Consider the following 17,822-nt stretch of genomic DNA (forward strand, 5'->3'; position numbering starts at 1 on the left):
CTGGTTCTAAAGATGATTTAGCAAGATATTTGATTTTCTTTTATTTATTTATTTATTTTTTTTTTTTTTTGGATATATTTTTTGAGTTAATGTAATTATTTTTTTTTATTTTTTATTTGAATTGTATCTTTTAGTTTTTTACAAAGGCTTTTTCATATCCAAAAGGTTTACATAATTATTTAAACCTATAATGATATGAGTTAAAAAATGCTTTTGCTTTTCATTATAATGGATAATAATTATTAAATACACAAGATGTTATTTTTAAGCGATTTAAAATCAGTAGAATATGTATTGATAATTTTGATGAATACTACTTATTATAATAAAAATAAATTAAAATTTTTATATTGTTCTATTGAAAAAGTACAAACATAATTAAAACAAAATTGATCGACGATAAAATAAATAATATTGAAATAAGAAAACAAATTGTATGAGATGAAAAAAAATGGCCAGCCATTATTAATATATAAATTTTGAGGTATTTTATAGGGGAGAAGAAGAGTAGTCTGCTGCCAAGTCAAAAGGTCTTGCAGCAGACCCGTCAGGGCAAGTGTTGGAACAGTAAAGGAAAACATTTCCTTGAGTATCAGGGCAAGAAGTCAGGTTCTGGCCATTGGGAAGAATTCCACCATTCTGAATAACCCAAGTAGGAACAGTTCCTGCACCAGCTGTCTGAACAACTTGAAGCTGACCAAAATTGTTGATAATGACATTGCCCAGGCCACCAATACTGGGAGAGTTACCGTACAAAACGCCGTTGATCAGGGTTCCTGTGAAGGGAATAGATCCACTGACAGAGTTGTTAGGTGACAAAAGACCACCAGGAGCAACAAAGATAGAGACCAGATTGCTGTTGCTGCTGCCATTGGAGCTTCCGTTGTTATTGTTGTTTGTATTGTTATTAACGTTATTGTTATTTCCAGCATTGCTGTTATTGTTATTGCTAGAAGTCGAACCACCTGCACCTGCACCGCCAGCACCACCTGCACCGCCGGCACCGCCGGCACCACCTGCACCACCAGCCCCGCCAACGGCACCAGTAGTTGTTGTTGTAGTAGTAGTACCAGCATTTCCTCCGGTGAGACCAAACATCATCTTTTTCCACTTCTTTTTCTTACCAGGCTCAGCGTTGGCGGCAGCAAATGCAATAGGAGCAGCAAGGGCTTCAGCGTTGGCATTGGCATTGGCTTCAGCAACTGGAGCAGCAAAAGAATAAGTAGCAAAGATTGCAATGGCGATAGTAGAAAACTTCATTTTTAATTGATTGGATGTGGTTTGATAAAATATAAGAGATGAGTTGACTTAGGTGAATAATAGATTAGAAGATCGATGAATTGATAGGTTGATGATGAAAATAGAAAAGAAAAAAAAAATATAAATTTACTGGAAATCAATTTCTTTTTATACTTATTTTTTTATAAATGAAAATATTGATGATTTCCTATTGTCAAAGCTATAATTGTAAAAATAGAAATACATGCTGTCAAAATGAAAAACTATTTGTACACATATGTTTCAAATCAGTGAGAATATCAAGATAAAAAAAAAAAAAAAAAAAACAGCATTAATTTCCTAAAGAGTAAATTTTTCAGTTAAACAGTTGCATGAATTGGGATCCTCCAGATTTCAAACAGTGGGATTTCTTCTCAAAATTGTAAAATATTGATTTCAAAGATTTAACCGGTTGAGACAACCGTTTTTAAACCTTATTAACTACATGAGTCACTTCTATAAGATATTCGTTCCGTAAAAAGTCTCACCTTGTCATATTTTTAAAAACTGTTTTTTTATTAATCTAGATTTTAATTTTTTCATTAATTTTAGAAGAAAAATAAGATAAATTTTGTTTCTAAATAAATTTACAAAGATTTCAAATCTATAGATTTGTACACTGGTCATTATATAAAACATGACTTTAAAACATATCTGACAAAACGAGTGTTTTATTTTTTTCAAATTCCAAGCTAACATGGAAAAAAAATTCCACACTTTATCAAAAACAAATCTCACAAAAAATTCTAATATATTTACAATTTTTTAAAGAAAATTAAAAAAATGGGGTCATCCCGGGTTTGATCCGGGGTCACCTGCAAATACAACTTAATTGTACGAGCTTCAGTTACTACCCGAAGCAGGTATACTACCACTATACTAATGACCCAACTGTATGAATTACTAATATGATTTAGTAAATAAGATAATTTAAAACAAAATGTAAATTTTCAACTTTTTGAGGTGTAAAAATATAGGGGGAAAGGGCTGGATGGTGTAAAGGATAACACGTTCGCTCGACAGCGGAAGATACTGGGTTCGATTCCCAGAATACCCCCTTTTCCTGAGGATGTGTACGGGAGTATACACCTAGACTGAAAACCATAGGCTACCCTGGTTACAGGAATGCCGACTCTTCCGTACAGTCTAAATAGCCTGCAGGTGATTGCGGGCCGTATCTCTGACGGAAGAGATTAAGAAATACATGGGCGTCCGTGAAGATAAGTGGAAATGGGTTGGGAAGGTTTTGGGACCGACAGACTGGTTCTCCCTGTTCCTCGTAAGCTGGCATCAGGGCCCATCTTCCGGGCTACCGGAGACGCACAGAACAGAAACCACCCGTACTAAAAAGGTACAAATGAAAACCGGCAAGTCACATAGTCAGACAATAAAAGGATAGCGCAGATGCTGATGTTATATAATTCTATAACCCTTGAATAAAAACAAACAAACAAACAAGTGTAAAAATATATTAATGAAAACGTATTGAACAATATAAATATAAAATTTTTAAAAAACTTTTCAAAAAAAATTAATTGGAACTAAAATCTCACAAAAGGAAATTATTTTGACCCTAACCCTAAGTTTTCAAGTAGAACCTTAAAATGAACTTAAAACTTTGAAAGGAACAAAAAAACATATGGTTACAGTTGGCTTTTGATTCCACTAATTCTCTCGCTTATTATTTTTAAGTTTTAAATTCAAAGTTTATTAAAATTGTTCTACCAAAAAATTCTATCTATCTGGTTTTTTAAAATATATAAACACTAGAATTTCACAGTTTAAATATCAAAATTAGCAATGATTTAAATGGGTGAAAGACTGTGATCAGCAGAAAGATTGACTTTCTTAGCAGGTTCCCCACTGGGACAAGCTGTGTCACAAAAAAGAACTGTGTTTCCATTAGCATCAATACAAGAGATAACCTGTTGATCATTAGGAACAATAGTTCCATTTTGAACAACCCAGTTAGGAGTAGTTGTTCCAGTAGCTGATGATCCTGGAACAACTTGAAGTTGACCTTGATTGTTTACCACAACGTTTCCAAAGCTGCCCCCTGAAGGAGAGTTACCATATAAAACACCATTAATAACGGTACCAGTGAAGGGAACAGAACCAGAGACTTGTGCATTGGGAGACAAATATCCACCAGGGACCACATAAATAACAATTTGGTTGGTGTTACGGTTATTATTGTTATTACCATTGGAGTTGGTGTTACCAGCATTGTTGTTATTGGTGTTTTCAGATGAGGTACCTGAACCAGAGCCACCGGAACCACCAGCTCCTCCGGCTCCTCCAGCTCCTCCAGATCCTCCAACACCGCCAGTACCACCGAAACCGCCAAATCCTCCGTAACCACCATATCCATAGTCCCCAGAATACCAATCTTCATCAGAGCAAGTAAGTCCAAAAAGTAGCTTTTTTGATTTTTTCTTTCCCCAACCAGGTTCAGCATTGGCATCTGCATTTGCAAAGGCATCAGTCAAAGGGGCTGCAATTGCATAAGTGGCAAAAATAGAAAAGATGGAAAAAGTAATAGTAGAAAATCTCATAGTTTAAATGAAAATTAGAAGGATAGAATATATTGAATAAAGATGATATAAGAAAATGAATTGATTGTCGTGTAATGATTAAAAAAAAATCTAAATTTGTACGACTAAACTACTCTTTTTATATTTTTGGTAAATGAAAAGATAATAGTTTTTTATTTTCTAGGATGCTCTATAAAATAGTTATTTTTTCCAAATGGAGAATAACTACAACTATTTCTCCTTTTGTTTTTTTTTTTTTGAAGTATAACCCGGTTTTGTAGAAAAATACCCCCCGGAAAAACATGAGCCTAGCCTTGTTGCATGAATTAACGGTTTTTGGCGGTTAAAATTCAACGGTGTTTTAGATTTAAAATATAACGATCTGTTGACTTCAGCTTGAACTACTCAATACATTTTTGTGAGAATATAATGATTATGATATTAACATCTTATAAAAAATATGGATAAATTGGAACAAAACAAAATATATTGGTTCATCGATAAATTGTTTATGGTAGATTTTTATAATATAATTTAAATAAATTGTCGAAATATATAGTTAATTAACTATAATCCGCTTTTATTATACTATCAATTTGTGATAGAATTGAAATTTTCATTACATCACTCACGTTTGAAATTTTGAGATTTTGAAGTTAGACTTTTTGCTTTTTATTGTCCTCATCTTGCTAAAAACACAATCTTGAACAAAAACTCACATGTTTCACTTAATTTCAAAATTAATTAATCGGTTTATTTGATTGTTCATAATCTTTTATTTATAAAAAATGATTTAATTTTAATTCTTTAAAAAACTATAAAATATCTATTTAAAAACATTTAAAAGGAAAATTGAAAAAATTTAGGGCAATAATGAAAAAAAGTTAAAAAGAAAAATTTAGATTGGTGAAAGAGAATGGTCAGCAGAAAGAGTGACTTGTTGGGCAGTATCACCGTTAGGGCAGGTTGTTCCGCAATACAAGATAGTGCCCCCGGAACTGTTAGGGCAAGAAATAACTTGCTGCTGGCCACTTGGTGCAATGCTTCCATTTTCAACAACCCATGTAGGTGCAGTCGTTGAACCAGAACTTCCATTAACAACTTGAAGCTGGCCATTGTTGTTAACAACAACATTTCCAAGGCTTCCACCGTTAGGACTGTTTCCATACAAAACACCGTTGATAACGGTACCAGTAAATGGAACAGATCCTGAAATTTCGGATCCAGGAGATAGATATCCACCAGGAACAACATAAATGACAATTTGGTTGTTGTTTTGGTTGTTATTGCCGTTTGTGTTAGCATTGTTATTACCTGAAGTGTTTCCATTGGTATTTGTAGATCCATTGGCACCAGAGCCAGTTCCACTGCTACCAGAGCCACCGGAACCACCTGCTCCACCTGCTCCGCCAGCCCCTCCAGCACCACCAGCACCACCAGCACCACCAGAACCAGCTGTGGTTGTAGTTGTCGTAGTTGTGGTTCCAGCGTTTCCACCACAAGTAAGACCAAACATAAGCTTCTTCATCATTTTCTTCTTTTTCCAGCCCGCCTCAGCATTTGCAATTGCAACTGGAGCTGCAATTGCATTCGCTTCAGCAACTGGAGCAGCAAGAGTATTAGCGATGAAAAATAAAATAGCAACAGTAAAGAATTTCATTTTTAGATTTTTGAAAAGTGAATTTAAGTAATAAAAAAATATTGATAAAATGATAGAATGATAAGATGAAATGAGATGAGAAAGAGATGATTGTATGATGATGAAAAAAAAAATGGAAAACAGAAAAAATCAAGTCTTTTTATAGTTTTTTTTTTCAGTTTGAAATTGATTAACAGAACAATATTTCGTTCATGAGCTTTTTGAAAAAAAAATTGTGTGTAAATCTAGCCTTTTTTTAAATCAAAAATGAGTCAACGGGACGGGTAGAACAAGGCTGCGGGTATATATCAAAAAAAAAAAATTCGATTATACGACTGCCGCTGCATAACTGAGACACTTAGGTCAAAAAGTGGATTTTTTTTAGAAATCTCGTTCCTTGAAATGTCTTCTTAAATGATCTACAGGTGATCCTTAATTCATTTGAAGATTTTTTTAGAGACACTTCCTTGACAAAAATATATTCTGCTTACAAAATTCTGGAGAAAGGAAAATTTTCCTGTTATGAAAAAATCCAAAACGCTTTTCTTTCATAATTCCAGTTTATATGTCCTTATAAAAAAATTAATCTTTGACAAGTCGACTGCAACTGAACATAGCATTTTTTTAAACCCGATATAATTATTGGGTACACTCTCAAATTAAAGGATTGACAGTTTTAAAAAGATCTCTGATATACTTGGTTGTTCTATATATTTCATTATCATGAACTCATGACATTTAATATTTAATATTTAAATTTATTGCATGAATTTACTTCCCAAGTTAAGCTAAATTATTTAAAAAATTTTACCCAACCGATTTTAATAAGCCCAAATTGATCTAGGAGCGTCAGTTTTATCGCATTTTAAAAACCTTTTTAAAAAAAATTGAAGTATTAAAATATTTATAAAAATTTCATTCAAAACAAAGATTTGAAAGTCTAAAAAGAAGTTAAAAATTTTGACTCAAGAAAATAATTTCATAGTCGTTGTTACAAAATAAAATGTTTAAAAAATTTTAAATTAAAAAAATTTGTTAAGATTCATTGTAAATGGCTTAGGACAAAATTCTGCTAGATATAAGTCTCGATTTGTAGTGTATTATATATTTTTTTATAGATTACTTGTTTTTAATTTATCAAAAATTATAGTTAGTTAGTTAGTTAATGTTTTTAAATTTTTCACAACTGGTACAAATTTTCTAGGTGATTTAGACATATTTAGATAGGAGAAACAGTGTGGTCAGTTGAGAGTGTTACTTGCTGAGCGGTATCACCGTTAGGGCAAGTTGTGCCACAGTAGAGATAAGTGCCACCTTGGGCGTTTGGGCATGAAATGACTTGTTGGTTGGAAGGAGAAATTCCATTATTGCTAGCGACCCATGTAGGAGCAGAGCCAGTATTTTCTCCAACAACTTGAAGCTGACCATTGTTGCTCACAACAACGTTTCCAAGACTGCTGCCATTAGGAGAGTTACCATACAAAACACCATTTATGATGGTACCAGTGAATGGAACTGATCCGGAAGAAGGATTGGGTGACAAGTATCCACCAGGGACAACATAGATGACAATCTGATTGCTGTTGTTGTTGTTGTTTCCGTTGGTGTTAGCATTGTTGTTACCAGCAGCATTGTTGTTGTTGTTGTTTGTTGCAGTGTTACCAGAACCAGAACCTCCAGCACCCCCAGCACCTCCTGCACCTCCTGCACCCCCAGCACCTCCTGCACCTCCGGTGGTTCCAGCAACTGTAGTAGTTGTTCCAGTTCCAGCAGCATTTCCGTTGCAAGTGAGACCAAACATTATTTTTTCCCACTTCTTCTTCTTTCCTGGCTCAGCATTGGCCGTGGCAAAAGCGACTGGAGCTGCTAAGGCTTCAGGGTTTGCATTGGCTTCAGCAACAGGAGCAGCTAGAGAGTAAACTCCAAAAAGAGAAACAAAAACAGTAGAAAATTTCATTGTAAAGCTAAAAAATAATTGGTGAAAATTTGATTGAATTTATTAGATGCTGATTAAAATGGATTGATAGATTGATTGATGTTGAAAAAAAAAAGGGATTTCATTTCTTATATACTTTTAAAATCTACAATGTATCATTTGAATATATATATATATATATATCATGGTTTGAAGATAAGCCGCTAGCTTATGAACTGATACAAAACGAATAGAGATCTATCACGGCAATCTATTTGAATCAACATGACTATCCGCTGAATGATATCCGGCTTAACCTATACTAGTAACCCTAGATTCAATCTTTTCTTTTTAGGTGTTTTAAAAAACTATCAGATTTAAAAATGGATCTATTAAAAGCAACAATCATGCAAAAAACTCTAAAATGGTCGTTCCGTTGATGAATATCATTTAAGACACAAATTCTCATTTCTTATAAAAATTGAAGATAGACTAAATTTTTTGTTTTTTTTTTTGGATCTTGACTCTTAGAGATCAAAAAAAAGTAAAGAAAATGTTTGCTTCTTTTTGTTTCATTTATCAAGGCTTGGGATGGCTTGATCTATTCCAAAAAAAAAAAAAATTGCTTAGACACCTGCAAAATTTTGTATTTGACTTAGTTAAAGATTTAATTTTTTCAGCAATCCGTAAATCTTTCTAAATATACTTTTATGTCTGAAAATTTTTTGATAGTCAAATGACTAGTTATTACTCATTCAATGTTAGGTTTTTTTTCTTTTTAAAAATAATTTTCAATTATTGCAACATTACGCTATTTCCTTAAAGCACTATACTCATACATGTTTTAGGTTCTTATTACAAGCTTAAATAAGTTATTTAATATTTAAATATTAAACTGATTTTTTGGGGCCAGAGTTTTAATATGGCTAAAAGCAAGGTTAAGGTTTTCATAAATCATGGGCTTAAAGTGGCATAATCAGTATTCTGCTTATTGTTTAAGAATAAACATGAGAATCCAATAAAAGTCTTATTTTTCAGTAATTTCTAATTTTTTTTTTAAATTGGTTATATCTATCAGAAATTAAAAAGAAAAAAAATCACAAATAAGAATACCTTTTCCAGAAAGCCTTGCCAGGGTCATATGGGGGCTCAATCAGGGCATGATATGTAAAGGTAAAGAGTCAATAAAACAAATCTAATATTATTCACAGGTTTATAAATTATAATTTTGACCTAATAGACTAAATTTTGAAATTTTTCCCCATTAAAATGAAATGTATCGGAATCTTTTTGTGTTTGTTTGGCGTATATAGTTTAATATATTTACTTTTTAACAAGGCAATCTGGCCGAGTTGGTCTAAGGCGTAGGATTAAGGTTCCTATCTCTTCGGAGGCGAGGGTTCGAATCCCTCGGTTGTCATATTTTTTACGTTGTTTCTTTAAGATAAATAAAATCAAAGTTTTTGTCTATTTTTTTTTTTTTTTTTGAAGTAGAATTTTTGATTAAATTTTTAGTTATACAGTTTTGGTTGATTTTTCTAATATTAATAGTGTATTAACTAAAAGTGATGTATACACTATATAGTGTAAATTTAATGATGCGTTTAACGGAAAAATATTAGCATCATTTTTTGAAGTTAAGCAGTAAAATAAAAAGTACTGTTTTTGAAAAAATGTAACAACAATTTATTATTATTATTATAATAATAATTACAAGTTATACCCGTGCTACTATAATTTGCAATTAAGTATTTACCTGTGCTACTGCTATTCGTAACTGTTAATCGAATGATGTTTGTATTGTTGGTGTTGACATTTTTTTTCAAAAAATGGTGGCTCGCTACGCTCACATCTAGGCTCTGTTTCCATAAATTTTGGGGGGTTTACCCTAAAAATGTACAGTTTATATACAGCTCGAAGAAAGAGAAAAAAGAACCGGGTTGGGGATTACATAAACATAATGGGGCTGCTTAGAAGAAAATCAATTTTTTTTTTTGTGAAATGTAAAGAAGAATTATTATTGTTATTGATAAAAATTATTTATATAGTGTATTTTTTTTTACTATTAATTCAAAACAAATCTATTATCAAGGAATCACTTCCCAAATTTTATAAATATACTGAAAAAAACACAAAAATAAAAATAAAAAAGTAAGGGCTCAACCGGGAATTGAACCCGGGACCTCTCGCAAATTGCTTAGAATAACCCTAAGCGAGAATTATACCACTAAACCATCGAGCCATCACATGACTGTTAAAAATGTAAAAGATCAACATGCCAATGTTGAATACGAAACAAAGAAAGTAATAAAGCAAGCAATTAAGCAAGCAAGCAAGCAAGCAATTAAAAGAAGCAAGCAAGCAAGCAAGCAATTAAAAGAAGCAATTAAAGAAAGGAATTAAGAAAGGAATTAAGAAGTGATTAAGAAGTAATTAAGAAGGTATTATTAAAGAGAATTGAATGAACTTATATAGTCATATATGTCCATAGTTTTTATCGGTATCTAAAAAGATATTTACATCAATACAATAAGTTTTATATTAAACTATTAGCTTGGTTCTTTCTTAAGACAATCCGACTTTACTCTCATACGATAACTCCATTACAAAAAAATGTAAAATATTCTTGCTATTTATTTCTAACCTTTTTTATTTATAGGTAATAAAGTTATTACAATCTTTAAATTCTTTTACTTATACAAATGTTTTAAATAACATAATATGATTAACCTTAATTTTTTGTATTTTATAAATAAATTTGGCGGTATAAGTTGAAAATTTCATTTTTATTGGTTTGCTGAGGTAATCAAAAAAATAATAAAAATACGCCATTAATTTAGTTGTTATAAACTTTTAAAAACATAAGGTCTATAAAAAAAACAGCAAGTGTACCACCAATATTTTATTTTCAACATAGCTACTCACATTCAAGCAAACAAACTTTACATTTTTTTTTGTTTGAAATCCAAAAATGCGACCATGTGGAGACAAGCAGCACACGAGTATCTGGTGAAAAAGGTAAGGTTTTTTTTTTTCTATTTAACGATGATTAAAAGCATTTCTTGGGACTATTTATTGATAACTTTTGAAGTTATTTTCTATTCTTCTATCTAACATTTTGCTAAAAAAATATATATATAATATAGCTTCTGGGGTCACCGGCATTCCACCGATTTGTCCGGTACACCAATGCCAAAATGCGCGGCGAGCCTGTTCCGCCACCACCACCCGAGTATCTCAAGAGTGAGTGATTTGTATCATTAAGCTATAATTCATTTTTTTTCTAACATTTCTAATAGCACGACTAAATGTCCGGATCAACAAAATCAAAGTCTTTCGGAGGCTTTTTGTGGAAGAATTTAAAAAACAATTCACAGGATAGAAATAATATTAAAAACTACATAAATACACATAAACCAAAAAAAAAGAAAGAAAGAAAGGAAAATACCCCAAAATAAAATGTAAATAAAGAAACAAGCGTCAATTAGTAAGGACTGTTAACAATACTATTGCGCGGCAGAGGCTGGATTCGACGCCTGGGTGTGGCAAGCGATTCATGTGTGGGCTTGTGGAACGTGCGTCGGTCAACCATACCAACATCGTCTGCCAACGCCACAATGACATTTTTATCAGATCCATACTTGAAGTTGTCTGCGGTAACGACATCCGAGTATCTTTGGATAAGGTATGCGTCTTTGGCATCTCCACGCATCAGCTTCTTGAGACTCCATGTGATGACGAACGGACCCGAACTGCATACAATCGACTGTTCACGAGTGTCTTGACCAGCATTGAAGCGCGCAATAGTAAAAGACAAAGGCTTCCCAGTCTCCATCTGCATCTGAGCCAAGTGCTGGGGCGAGATTTGCAGACGTTTGGGCCGTGGCTTAACGTCCTTGCCAAAGCTCTTAACAAACCCAGTCTTTCCGTTTTCTTGACCGGCGTCAATGAGCAAGAGGTATGTCTTGCATGTGGCCAAAATCCACTTTCCGTCTGCGGAAACGTCAATTCCAATAATCTCGTCACCCATGGCAGGCAGCGAAGTCTTTGCATTGATTCCAAGACGGTCGTAGAGTCTGATTTCACCCTTGCTGTTTGCTACTGCCAAGTGACCCTGCTCCGTTGTAGCCAAAGCACTGAATTTCATCTTAGAAGCGTAGTTCTTAAGCTGACTGTCGACAAGTTTGGTACCCGATAGACGTGGATCAATCTTAAAAATACCTGTATCGGAAGCACCCACTATAGTTTGTTCGCCGGTACTTTGTGCATATTTGCTGGTGGGGGCAAATGCATTGACCTTGTGAGAATCACTAACATTCCACTCTTCTACCACCTCACCTCGCTCGAGATCCATACGGTAGAGTGAACCAAGGTTCTCTGGGTCTTGTAAAAGAATAGACTTATCCTGGGTATGCAACATAATCTTGCTAGGCATGAGAGATTTACCTTTTGTAGTAGAAATATTTTCAATGGTGGTTTGAAATTCAAGATCGTCATCATCAGTTTGCTTAAAAACACCAAGCATATTGTCACGAACAACATAGGTTCGGTCATTAACATGGCCCACAGCCAATTCCTTGTTGATACCTTTACCTTTCATTCTCTTGACATCATTGTCATCGTACTCGCCAACACCATCAGAGTATTGAAGACCCTTCTTGATTGATTTGCTGGGAGTGTCGTAAACATCATCTTCCTCTTCTTCATCTTCCTCTTCTTCCTCATTCTCTTCGTCTTCAATAGAGAAGCCATGGAAAGCATCGGCCAAAAATTCCCTGTCATCAGGCTTGACCTTAGTCCACTTAGTCTTGTTGTTGGTTTCCCAAAGAGATTCCATAAAGTGTTCTTGAAACTTTTCTAAATCCTCAAAGGAGGGGAACTTCAAGAGCCACGAAAAGGCAGCTGTTTCCGCAAAAAAGTTAAAAATAAAAGACAGATGGTCGTAGTTAAAGACTGGGTTCATGTCATTTGACAAGCTCATCCCGATGTGTCTTTCGGCATCACTATCAACCTCAAGCCAGTACTCAAAGTTGCCTTGATCGTAGATGGAAACCTCAGCCTTTTTGAGCTGTTCAACAAAAACGCCCGCTTCAGAGTCGTAAAGATGAAGGGAAGCCTCACCATTGTAGGTTTTAGTGCCTTCGACTGGCTCAATGATGGTAATCTCAGGTTTGGTTGTTTGGTAAGAAGAAGGAGTTTTGGATTCAGTTTCTTTAGGAGTTTCTTCAGGGGTGGATTCAGCAATAGGAGTTTCTGGCACATTTTGTTCCTTCTCGGCTTCCTTTTTGATTGGTGTTTCAGTTTCAGTCTCAGTCAAAGTCTCAGGCTTGATTGTAGTTTCTGACTTAATGACATTTTGCTCAATGACAGGGACCACATCGGGTTCAAAATCAAACTCCTCGAGATCCTCGTCAGATGCCTTTTCATAAGATTTGTTGTATTTTCGCTCGTACTGACAGCGACGAGCAGTAATATCAAATTGATCGTAAAGCTTGGGGCGAGTAGTCTTATCGCAAACAAACTCAAAGTGGTCACCTGGATCGCCGTCAATATCGCGCCACACAATGACAACGGCCTCTTCTGCATTGGCAGTGTAGGTTAAATGAAGCGCAGAGTCGAGTAAAAAGGCCCACTCATCATTAGGAGAGCTTTCTCTGCCACCTTCACCATCACCACCATCTGTTCCTTCTAAAGCTTCTTCACCTTCTTCATAAACGCGTTGGATGGCAAGTTGGTAATTGAACGGGTTAGAAGTTCTGCGTAAAGTAGCCACGGCGTCCTTGAAAAGACACTCGCTTTGGCCCTTGACAGAAAGTGGAGAACGCTTAAGAAAAAAAGCACCTGAAGGAATTGTGACCAATTCCTCCTTTTCAGAAGTATTTAGCAACGTTCTAATAAAGTTCATTTGGGGGTGAGTAATATGGAAATGAGCTTTAAGAATGAATTGAGATGGTAAGAGAAAGAAAGTGGAGAATTTGTCGGGCGGCTTTTGTGTTTGTTTATATTTATATTTTGTAATGATGATGTTGATGATGGATTTTGTTGTTGCTGTAGGGAGAATTTTTGCCACGTGATAAAATCATTGAATAATATCTTACGTCATATTAAACAGTTTATATATCACATGAAATTATCACGTGTAAAGTTACTAATGATTATTAACACATGACCTTTTTTGGTTCACTTACATAATATGGTTCAATTTCCTAATTAGTTCAAATATATATATATATTTTTTTTTCAATTTTCGAACCGCCGCACCTGCCGTCATTTTGAGCAAAATTTTAGGGTTGATTTTTTTTTTAACCAAATACAGCAGATAATCCAACACCTACTGCTGTTTGTGCCATCAAACAAATCTAATATACCAAACCAAAAATGATCCGGACAATGAGATGCTGTGGTTCAGTGACTCGGGTTTCGGGACAGATGGGTGTAAGCAGGCGATTGTTTGGCACAACATGTTTCGCTCTTAAGGCCAATAGTAACACCAACTACAAGACTAAAAATGGCAACCACCGATCTGCATCTAAAAGCTCTTCCAAAACATGGAAACTTCCGAGCATTGATACCCTAGTGGAGGATGGAATTATAGAAATTGGACCTGGAGGCAAGTCGGTATTCAAGCATAGCGGGAGTTTTGAAAAAGAAGAAGAAGATAATGAAGGAAAAGATGACGGCCACATCCATGGAAAGGACATTACCAAGAAGCATTCAGATACAAAAACCCCAAACCCAGCATCGAACTTTAGTACAGGATTCCAGGAACGACTGGCTCGGAAAAAGGAATCATATTCCGATGTTCTTGAGAAACTGGACGACGAAACACGAACCAAAATTTTTTCAAAACTCGACCGGAAAGCCTTGTCAGTGTTACAACGGCGACCAGAGCTGGAATCACGTTTACTGTCGACTATTGAACGCGACAAGCTTTTAGAAGAAGACATAGATATTGGAACTAAAAGTCAACGAGTTCCTGAAGGTTGGCGCAAGGACAAAAATCTACCTGACTGGAAACGACAAATTTATGCACTGCGAGAAAAGTTTGGAGGCGAGCGATGGGACCCGAAAAAGAAATTGTCGCGTGAAGCAATTGAAGGTATCCGGATGCTTAAACAGCATGCTCCGCATCTGAATGCTGGTGACTTTGCATCCATGTTTAAAATTTCTCCTGAGTCAATCCGACGTATTCTACGCAGCAAATGGGAGCCTACAGATGAGGAAATGAATAAAATAGCTGAGAAATGGGCGCGCCGTGGAGTGCGTGTTAAAACAATGCTAAAGGAAGAACGACGTGAACAGCGAAGATTGGAGATGGAGGCTCGTGAAAAGGAACGTGCACTTGAAGCCAAAAACTACAAGGCACCAGAAGAGCGGAAACAACAAGATTCTAAAAAGAAAAAGAAGAGGAAGATGGTGGAGAATAAAAATAAAGATGACGACGATGATGATGACTACTACGACGATCCAGTTTCTGGAATTAGTAACCAAGTCTTTTGATAAAACTTGTACTTATAGAACAATTGTAAATAAATATGAATTTTTTTAGTTTTTTAGTTTAATTTTTTTTTTCTTTTTGTTACCGACGAACTGTGGGGAAATTTCTTGCACTGAGGAACGAACCTTTAAAACTACGGATTTCCTTGCGCACATCATCCAAATTGGTTTTGCGGTTCTTTAAGCTGCTTGATTTGGAAAGACGAAGAGTGTCAGCGAGTGCTGCTGAGTCGCCCACATTGAGTGCGCGCACGGAATCCGTTAGTTCGTTAAGCTGGACCTTTACTGGGTTAAAAAGACCAACAATAGAGGCAGTTTCAAGCGCAGAAGTCCGTGTGCTTATGTATTTGACAGTCTCGACAAACTCCTTTGTTTCTGAATTGGCCCGTTCTGCTGGGCTACGTAGATCCTCTTGTTCATCCTCAACATTGTCTGAGTTTTCTTTATTTTCACCGTCCGACCCAGCACCAAACTTAACTGTAGTACGTCTATTTCGTCTTTTTGTTTTCTCTGTAGTGACACTGGTAATGTAAGAGTATGGATCATTGGGTTTTGTTTCCTCTTCTTCAGGGTTGGTTTGTGTTTGTGCATCTGCGTATCTTGATCCTGATGGTGTTTCATATGTGATCAAAGCTGTTGGAGGAATGAATGGAACAAAACTAGAAAGCTTTGTATTTAAATCACGAAGTAATTCAAAGAATTTTTCATGGTATTCGCGTCGATCATAGACAAGTTGTTGGAAAAGCGGTGTAACCAAAGTTCGCGATAGCAGCCATACCAAGACATGGACACCACCATAAATGTAGGCTACCAGGATAAGATACCTGAATGATATGGCTCGGTTTGATGACGACTTTTTAGGGATGAAGCTGGAAGATTCAGGGAAAACCAGTCTTAAAGGTTGATTTTGTTGAACTGACATTTTTAGAAGTTATTTTGGAGGTATTTGACAAGAGGTAGTGAAATAATTTTTAAGGATGTAGATGCCCAGTGTGGAGAAGAAGGGTGAAAAAAAATTAAAAAAAATAAAGGTGAGAGGGAGGGGTGTCAGTCAAAATTGTTACAAATAGAAAAGCCGAGGTTGATAAATGGTTATTAGGTAATTTCTTGATAATTATTGTATCTTCATAAATATTACGTAATGTAAAAGTTTATCTATTATTGTCTATATATATCGATAACCACAAGTTATCAAAACCCTTAACCTGATTGTAGAAAAGTGGGTGAGGAAAGATTTAGTCTTTGGAATTGTCTTTCTTATATTATATTTAATGAATCGCGTTAAAGCCCTCTTACCATATTAGATATTTGAGAGTTAGTAATTATATATATATATCTATGTGTTTCATTTGAATAAAATCATATTGTTGTAAGCGTAAGATGTAACTCATCATTCATAAAGCTCACAAACTTCCATCACGTGATGAACAAAAGAAGAATTTTGTTTTTGCGTTTGGACTAATTTTCATTTTTTTTTTAATTCCACAAGTTTATATAGCTTTTGTACCTACTCCTTATATGGTTATCTGGAGGTATTGTTGTAGTCAATAGTTTCACAGTCCAAAAGCTCCAGATTTATATACGCACCACTACTCTTTGGCTTATAATATTGTCGTCATAATGACACAAGCTAGCCTTTTTGACACTCCTCACTTTTTTGGCTCCATTTCAGATGCTCGTTCTCAAGCTTGTACATTGGCTAAGAAAGATGCTATGGACCTCGTTGACCAAATCCCAAATGAATTTACAACCAGACTTACTCTCTCCGCTTCAGATAAAGTTGACTTGGACATCCGAGCTTACAAGAGTTACCTCTCTTGTGCTGTCCGTTTCCATTTCAGGTGCACTTTTATTGACGCTCTCTTGAATGCTCCTCATACTGAGTCACCAGAAGAACTCTGGGAAATCACAAAGGACGATTCCGTTATTTGTTATGGCATTCAGAAATGTATGCAACCTCTCTACAACTTCATTTTTCAGCAGGAGTTGATTTCCGCACTTATTCAGAGGTTTAATTATACATCCTGTTGTCATAACAGACACAATTCAGAAGAGACATACCAGGGAATTTACCTTCCTGCTACCTCCTTTGCCCAACTTTTTCCTACCCCAAGCAAACCCTACAAAACATCCTTAACATTCGTTATCTCCGTCATGGAAGACTTCAAATCTTGGAATCCTAAACCTGAACCTTTACTAGAAGTTCTTGAAGACTACCGCAATAAATTCCGGCCTTTTTTTGCCATGCTCAATATTGATTATTCAGAAGACCCAATGACAGCAAACAAGACGGAGGATGAGAAACCCGCCAGTCATTTTAAAGATTCATACTTGTTGCGCTACAACACTGTTTTTTACTCCAGTTTCCTCTTTGTCATTTATTCCAAGTACTTTCAAAAAATCCGGAACCCGGAAATTGAACCGGCCTTCAACAAAATCCTTTCAAAGGTCCGAGGTTTGTCAATGGTTACTGTTAACCACCTTGATAAACTCATTAATGAGTGGTCCCAATGTAGAGCCGTTGCTCTAGACCTTGAATTTGCTCCACGTCACGTGGTTGATAGTATGTTCACCTGCTCTGCGACTCTCAGAGCTGCCCAGGGATTAGGCTTTAATTCATTTACCAATACCTCCACGCTCTCTAAATTTGCCCCTGCTACTGACAAGTCTAATACTAATGTTAAGCTCACACAGCGTAATAACGAAGGCTTTAAAACCAAAAAGCAAAACCACAAATATCTTGGAAACCAACCCCGCTGTGACTGGTGCAATTACCATCACCCTCCCAAGCAATGTCAATTTGGATCTGATGGTAAACCTAATTCGCTCAGCATACACCAAAAATTCCCACGCACCGGATCTCCAGCTGCTGCTGCTCTCTTGGACGTGGTCGTAGTATCATTCGTCTAACTCTATAAGCCAAAGGTCTCCACAATCAACCAGACTTCTGGCCAAGACA

At 35.5% G+C, this 17,822-nt stretch overlaps 8 protein-coding genes across 8 annotated transcripts; 2 read left to right on the forward strand and 6 right to left on the reverse strand.

Moving 5' to 3' along the window:
* Window positions 1–489: 489 nt before the first annotated feature.
* SAPINGB_P000494 (uncharacterized protein) lies at window positions 490–1,260 on the reverse strand (the record flags this gene model as incomplete). The annotated part of the gene is made up of 1 exon (XM_031995218.1): window positions 490–1,260. The coding sequence occupies one exon, from the start codon at window positions 1,258–1,260 to the stop codon at window positions 490–492; it is 771 nt and encodes a 256-aa protein (XP_031851109.1).
* A 1,823-nt stretch (window positions 1,261–3,083) lies between these two features.
* Window positions 3,084–3,833, reverse strand: SAPINGB_P000495 (uncharacterized protein; the record flags this gene model as incomplete). The annotated part of the gene is made up of 1 exon (XM_031995219.1): window positions 3,084–3,833. The coding sequence occupies one exon, from the start codon at window positions 3,831–3,833 to the stop codon at window positions 3,084–3,086; it is 750 nt and encodes a 249-aa protein (XP_031851110.1).
* Window positions 3,834–4,710: 877 nt separating this feature from the next.
* SAPINGB_P000496 (uncharacterized protein) lies at window positions 4,711–5,472 on the reverse strand (the record flags this gene model as incomplete). Its single annotated transcript, XM_031995220.1, has 1 exon — window positions 4,711–5,472. The coding sequence occupies one exon, from the start codon at window positions 5,470–5,472 to the stop codon at window positions 4,711–4,713; it is 762 nt and encodes a 253-aa protein (XP_031851111.1).
* Window positions 5,473–6,670: 1,198 nt separating this feature from the next.
* Window positions 6,671–7,408, reverse strand: SAPINGB_P000497 (uncharacterized protein; the record flags this gene model as incomplete). The annotated part of the gene is made up of 1 exon (XM_031995221.1): window positions 6,671–7,408. The coding sequence occupies one exon, from the start codon at window positions 7,406–7,408 to the stop codon at window positions 6,671–6,673; it is 738 nt and encodes a 245-aa protein (XP_031851112.1).
* Window positions 7,409–10,850: 3,442 nt separating this feature from the next.
* Window positions 10,851–13,271, reverse strand: SAPINGB_P000498 (uncharacterized protein; the record flags this gene model as incomplete). Its single annotated transcript, XM_031995222.1, has 1 exon — window positions 10,851–13,271. One exon carries the CDS (start codon window positions 13,269–13,271, stop codon window positions 10,851–10,853), a length of 2,421 nt encoding a protein of 806 aa, XP_031851113.1.
* Window positions 13,272–13,744: 473 nt separating this feature from the next.
* On the forward strand, window positions 13,745–14,866 carry SAPINGB_P000499 (uncharacterized protein; the record flags this gene model as incomplete). Its single annotated transcript, XM_031995223.1, has 1 exon — window positions 13,745–14,866. The coding sequence occupies one exon, from the start codon at window positions 13,745–13,747 to the stop codon at window positions 14,864–14,866; it is 1,122 nt and encodes a 373-aa protein (XP_031851114.1).
* Window positions 14,867–14,945: 79 nt separating this feature from the next.
* Window positions 14,946–15,785, reverse strand: SAPINGB_P000500 (uncharacterized protein; the record flags this gene model as incomplete). Its single annotated transcript, XM_031995224.1, has 1 exon — window positions 14,946–15,785. The coding sequence occupies one exon, from the start codon at window positions 15,783–15,785 to the stop codon at window positions 14,946–14,948; it is 840 nt and encodes a 279-aa protein (XP_031851115.1).
* A 698-nt stretch (window positions 15,786–16,483) lies between these two features.
* Window positions 16,484–17,773, forward strand: SAPINGB_P000501 (uncharacterized protein; the record flags this gene model as incomplete). Its single annotated transcript, XM_031995225.1, has 1 exon — window positions 16,484–17,773. One exon carries the CDS (start codon window positions 16,484–16,486, stop codon window positions 17,771–17,773), a length of 1,290 nt encoding a protein of 429 aa, XP_031851116.1.
* Between the last annotated feature and the right edge of the window lie 49 nt (window positions 17,774–17,822).

The sequence above is a fragment of the Magnusiomyces paraingens genome (genome assembly GCF_902498895.1).
Source record: "Magnusiomyces paraingens strain CBS 517.90 genome assembly, contig: contig1, whole genome shotgun sequence".
Lineage (NCBI taxonomy): Eukaryota > Fungi > Ascomycota > Dipodascomycetes > Dipodascales > Dipodascaceae > Magnusiomyces > Magnusiomyces paraingens.